The 6,644-nt window shown below is 32.3% G+C and overlaps 1 protein-coding gene across 1 annotated transcript; it reads left to right on the top strand.

Annotated features, from left to right (window-relative positions):
* Nucleotides 1-264: 264 nt before the first annotated feature.
* On the top strand, nt 265-3,556 carry LOC110018871 (probable WRKY transcription factor 14). Its single transcript, XM_020716335.1, has 3 exons — nt 265-902; nt 1,345-1,491; nt 2,822-3,556. Exons 1-3 carry the CDS (start codon nt 484-486, stop codon nt 3,318-3,320), a joined length of 1,065 nt encoding a protein of 354 aa, XP_020571994.1. The 5' UTR covers nt 265-483; the 3' UTR covers nt 3,321-3,556.
* Nucleotides 3,557-6,644: the final 3,088 nt, after the last annotated feature.

Raw genomic sequence — 6,644 nt, 5'->3', positions numbered from 1 at the left:
GAAATTGAATAACAACACATAATACTCGAATAACACTTCATTTTTTACAAATAATTCTAAATAACACAAATGAAATATTTTTGTAACACAATGAGATATTTGTAACTATTGCAATCCAAATGTAATTCTACGTTAGGAGTCATGATTTAATATTTTTTCAATAGAATAAAACCTTAGACCAAAATTCTAAAAAAAATAAATAAACAAATCCATCACTTTCACAATCTTAAAAATAAAAATGGCACCTTCCGTGTCTCATCCCGCACCCCCTCTTCCCTCTCTTTTTGTTGCGTGCTTTCTAGTCCATGGAATTGAAGAAGTCAGCCTCTAGCCCATAATAGAATAACCCCCCCTCTCTCTCTCCCTCTCTCTCTCTCTCTCTCTCAAAACTGAAGAACCTGCTCAGTTCATCTTCCTTTCATGATTGAAGCTTAGAAGAAGAAGAAGAAGAAGAAGAAGAAGAAGAAGGTAGGTACCAAGATCATGTGCGACTACTTCTGTCAAAGAATGGATCAGAACAACCAGGGAGACCTCACCGACATCTTCCGTAACAACAACCGCACCAACAACGACACGTGGCATCTACTCCCAGAACCAGCCGCCGCCTTCCCTCCATCTTCCAACAACTTTGGAGATCCCTTCGTTGATGTCAGAGACCCTTTGCTCCATGAACTCAACACAACCAATTTCTTCAACTCGTCGGATGCTAGTGCTTGCAGTGATGACCAGAAGATGCTGCTTGAGGAGGAGGGGAAGAGTAGCATCTTCTCAAGGATGTTGCAAATATCTCCGGTGATAGCCGGAAAGATGTCGGCGGAGATCGGACACCCGCGGCTTGTGCCCGGAGATTGCGGTGGAGGGTTGCAAATCTCATCAACGAGAGTGCAAGGGATCAAGAGAAGGTTGGTTGGTTTACTAATTGAATTACTTGGTCGCTAGGTTTTTGTTTGAATTGGAAAAGAAGAAGAAAAAAAATTGAATTTTAGTATTTTATAAGTGATTATGAATCTTCAATGATTGATTTTATTTTATTTTGTTTTATTTTTTTCATCCTCTTCTTATTTCTTGCTTGTTGATGATAATGAAGTCAACATGAGATGAAGAAGAAGAAAATTATTAGGATTAAGATTTATCAGACTTGAATCGGACAAAAGGGATCTCCTTTTTTCTATTTGAAGGCATAAAAATCAGAACTTTGGGATTAAGGAATTGAATTGAAGCATTTTTTTTTGCTTGTTTGATAGAATCTGATATGATTAAGTTTACAGAATAAGAAAAAATTAAGAATTATAAAGAAAATTTGCATACTAAAATGCGTTTTTATATATTTGTGTGGGAATATAGGAAAAGTCAGGTGAAGAAAGTGGTATGCATACCAGCGCCAGCTGCGGCAAGTGGTAGGCCAAGTGGAACGGGAGAGGTGGTTCCTTCTGATCTATGGGCTTGGAGGAAGTACGGCCAGAAACCGATCAAAGGGTCTCCTTATCCAAGGTTTTTTTTTATTTATATATAAAAAGATGAAATCTTTTTTGAGAAAAAAGGGGTTTTTTATAAATATTAGCTTTTGTTTTTTTATTTTATGGGTGAGAAGGGAGGTAGCACATGAACATGTTAAAATTCAAGTCAAAGCGACAAGATTAAGATGGATAATTTTGAAGGGGAAGCATCAGTATTATTTCCCTCGCTCTTCTCTCTCTCTCACACACAGTCATGATTCCTTCGATCTCACTTAATCCAAGGTTCAAAATCAGATGTTCATTATCTTATACCTCTCTCTCTCTCTCTCTCTGTCCAACTATAAATACATATGTGAGAGAGAGAGAGAGAAGAAAATTCACAATTCTCCTTTTACCAAATTTTAATTAAGAGAGAAGGAACAATGAATAGGCATCTCTCTCCCTCCCTCTCTCCCTCTCTCTCTCTCTCTCTCTCTCTCTCTCGTTTAAGATTATATTACATTGCATTCAGAATTAAACATTTATATAATTAATGTGAATTAAGATAGGGTTTCGGCTTAGAAAAAAACATATCCTTTGTCCGGGTTGAGACATATGAAAATTTTATATTGATGGAAGAGAATTTGGGTTGTCTTCTAATTACTACACAATGAAGTCAAAATCTTTAATCTCATAAGAATAATATTTTATTTAATCAATTTATGAGCATCTCATTGCCATGTTTAATTAAGATCATCCCACCTATATATTAGCTACTTATGGTATCATCAAATATATATTAAATATTACTCTTTTTTCAATCATAGCAACATTTTATTTTTATTTTTATTTTTTAATCTCACAAATTCCATGTGCTCTTTCTTTGAAATACCTAACAAGCAATTTTTTTTAATTAGAAAAAAAATTTAGTCTTATGAAGTTAATTGTTCAAATAAAGAGCACATGAAGTTAATTGTTCATTAAGTTTAGTAATGAGTCTTATTTTCACATGGGAGGCAGTTGTTAGCAATAATAGCATGGTACTTGGTTAGTATAAGAGAAAATATGTCAAATTTATGAAGTATAATTCATCTTATTATAATTTTATTTTAATTAATTAATCATGTACCCTTTAAATTAAAAATTGTCTGACAAAATTAAGTTATAAAACGTGCTGTACAAATATATGTTCAGTAACAGTCTAGTTAGAAGAAATAAATAGATATATGAATAGTGTTAACAAGACTCTTGAGATGAATGCATAAAAGATAGTTTATAGATGCATAACAATACTTAAATCATTAATATCACATCAAAAATAGCTCTACCAACATGCATGACACAATACTACTTGTATCTTACTGATAAAATTTCATGAAATTCAGAGGGTATTATAGATGCAGCAGCTCAAAGGGATGCTCGGCAAGGAAACAAGTAGAAAGAAGCCGGACAGATCCGAACATGCTGGTCATCACGTACAGCTCCGAGCACAATCATCCATGGCCGACTCAAAGGAACGCTCTGGCAGGTTCAACAAGATCTCAATCTTCAAAAATCAATAATCCTTCAACTTCGAGAAGCTCCCCTCATAACCTAAACCAGTTAAAAAACATAAAAGAAGAGCACAAGGAGTGTTCAGGCTCTGCCATCCAGATAGTAAAGGAAGAAGAAGGATATGAGATGGAGAAAGCAGCTTTGTTTGATTCTCAAGAACATGATTTTGATGATTTCTTTGCGGATTTGGCTGAGCTTGATTCTTCTGATCCCATGAATCTTATTTTCAGTAAGTTGGATGGTGAGGAGAGGGGAAGAGATCATAAATCCATGGATCCCTTCAATATATTTGATTGGGGAGGAGAAGAAGGAAAAAAAGGCTTCGTTTGAGAAAGCTTTTCAGCTGCTTAATTCGCTTTTCAAAAATCTCTTATAACGGATAGTTGAAATTTGTGCATGAAACATGCAAAGATTGATGGTAAGAAATAGACCAATTTCTGCAGCTCAGCACATCACAGGACAAGACAGCAGAAATAGTACAGCATGAAGCCGTTTATAATGTTATATAATTTTCCTTGAGGTCTGCTTATGAACCTTTACATTAGTTTAAATTTTACTTTTTGAGACAATTTTCTTACATTTTGTGTAATTTTTTTCTTGTTAGTTAAATAATAATTTGTAGGTTAAAGATTAAAAAAAAAAAGAATATTTTTTATTTTATTTTTTTCAATTGAGATATTGGAAGATGGGACAAGAAGCTGAGGAACAGAAGCTTTGAACAGTTGGGGGGCAAATACATGCATGAGAGGTAATTGAATAAAAAGCATTACAAGGAAGGAGTGTGTGGTTTCATTCATATGTTGTTTAAGCAATTTAGTCCTTCACTCTTCTTTATTTTTCATCTCTATCATTTTTTTTCTTCCCTTTATGCTCTTTCAAAGTGGGGGTCTATTAATTGATCTATATAATGATGAACATAATGGAATGTGTGGCCTCACTTTCTTGCTTTTGAATGAAAAGGAGTTACATATTTTGCTCTAAATTATCAAAAATATGAGGTGAGAAATGGCCTAATTGATGGGAGAAGACTACCCTTATTTTTCCTTAACTTTTTGTATGGCATCTTTTAGTGATATTCAACAATAAAGGCCTATTTTTAAAGTGCATCAGTAGCTATTTTCTTTTGGCAATAATACTTGCAAGTCCTTTATGTAGAAATTCTCAGTTTATTGATTTATTTGGGGCACTTTGTGATATTTTCAATTATTTTGTCTCATTAAATCAATCTATTTTAATAATTCCTTCAAGACAGCAATAATACTTGCAAATCCTTTATGTAGAAATTCTCAGTTTATTGATTTTTTTTGGGGCACTTTGTGATATTTTCAATTATTTTGTTTCATTAAATCAATCTATTTTAATAATTCCTTCAAGAATGTAGCAATGAAAAGATGTCATGAATTGATGTGAGAGGACTCATAGGCTCATCCTATTGAGAAAGCACTATAGCAAAAATAATTTATTACCAATAAATATATTAGTCAAAAAAAGCATTTAGGAAGAATTACATATAGAGGATACAAAATATTGATATTTATAAATCAAGTACCCGTTGATTTAATTCTATTAACTACCAACCCCTTGAAGATTTATTTCTCATCCTGACTTATTTGGTTAATTATTAGGACAAGCTTGAGCACCTATCTCTCTTTCTCGAGAAAATATTACATTATGTACGAACATGAGTGGATGGGCTAGTCACGTCAATATAATTTTATTTATATATGATTTCGCCTTCCCATTCTCTCTTCTCCGCACATATTTATAAAGTATGTTATTCTCTTGCTGACTTGATTGTTCGGCCCAAAAATTTTAAATATATTTGATTATTTGAAGAACATTGCTCAAAATTGTTAGTTCTTATTTGATTTGACCCCTACTAGCATGATCATCTCCATGCTTTAGTCTAGTATTGATACTCCCCACCATCCACTTTTATATTAAGCTCCTGCCATATAGCATATGATATAAATATGTACATACATGCTCAAAATATGCTGATTTTAGGGGAATAAGAAATATTTTAATCCACAACATATCATTCAGATCAATTTATGTACGGATAAGTAGAAATTTTGAATAATTAAACTCCATTTATGTGTCAGAAAAATAAATATTTCCTTACATTAACACCCCTATAAAAATATTTGAAGAAATTTCAGATTAATTTTTGGTTTTGTAGGAATCGTCAGTGTTAATTACCTCAATATTATGAAGTTTAAAAGTTAATTTTGATTAATCATTGATTTGATTATGGTACCAAAATTGACTTGTTGCATATGTGATGCCCAAAGTCATATTTATATATTATATATTGGGAGTACAATCTGGTTCAATCTGTGATTAGGTGAACTAAAATCATTAATTACAAGCTACATTATTTTTATTTTATTATTTTTTATTTTTTAATTTCCCTCCATTGCATTATGTATTCAAAGAGGAGTGCTGCTTTACTCAACCAACTCCCCTTCCTTCTTTTTATGCTAGGTGAGGATATTAAAAGGCCATTAAATTAAGAATGGGGCATTTACATACATAGCACTCAATTTCTATGTATTTACATATTTAATATTTACAAATATATCACTGAAATCTTTAATATCTATCAACCTCACTAAATATTTCACTAGTTGAATCCATCAAAGATAAGACAAATGATGAATGACGAATATGATAATTACAAAACTGCCTAAGGAGGGTCAACATTTCCCAAGGGATGGACCTTCATGATCAAAAAGAGCAAGCACAATAAAGATGATGAATTATTGGTGCGACTCACAATTTAAACCCTTGCCTCGATGACGGCCGACATTGGAGAAATGACATTTGATGGCAAAACAAACTATGCAAGCGCATTTGGATTGTCGAGATGGTTCAAACAAGTCTATTCAAGTCTAAATCGGGCTTTGTTTGATGCACGTCAAGGATTAAATATTGATCTTATTTGAAAATTATATAAACTTAATATAAATTTATATACTCATATATTAATATTACATATATTTTTATTTATATATAAATATATAAGTTAATATATTTTTATATATTAATAATATATAATTTTCAAATTTGAATTTTAAGTATTCCCTCCATAAATTTTGCGAATTATTATGATTCAATTCAAAATTATTCACTTCCTACTTAAGCCCTACACATTAAGAATGTATTAAATCTTAATTTGGGCGATAAAAAAAAATTTGAGAATATTCGAGTCTCATGGAATGAATATAGGCCAAAGACACGAAAATTGCATGCTTTCAACGAGTACTCAAAAGTTGATAAGTTGGGAGGTTTTTTGCATCTGTGTTACATTGAAATTGGTTAACGACGAGCTTTGAGTGCCTAGTAGTGGTTGCATGTCTCAAATAGTATCGGTCAATCTCTCTTCTAAATACTGTTTGCATCTGTCTTACATCGAAATTGGTTAACGACGAGCTTTGAGTACCTAGTAGTGGTTGCATGCCTCAAATAGTATCGGTCAATCTCTCTTCTAAATACTAACTTTCAACCCCAAAAGACAAATATGCACAAAACAAAAAGAGATTCTGTTATAGATATGTTTGCCAAAAATAAATTTTTTTGGCTTTCACCTTTTAACTATCACTACCACAAGACAATGCATTATTAAAGTTGACATTTTTTCCCCACTAAATG

This window comes from Phalaenopsis equestris, unplaced genomic scaffold, assembly GCF_001263595.1.
Source record: "Phalaenopsis equestris unplaced genomic scaffold, ASM126359v1 Scaffold000036, whole genome shotgun sequence".
NCBI classification, from domain to species: domain Eukaryota; kingdom Viridiplantae; phylum Streptophyta; class Magnoliopsida; order Asparagales; family Orchidaceae; genus Phalaenopsis; species Phalaenopsis equestris.
The sequence above is the reverse complement of the archived record's forward strand: the minus strand, read 5'-3'. Positions and strand labels throughout refer to the sequence as shown.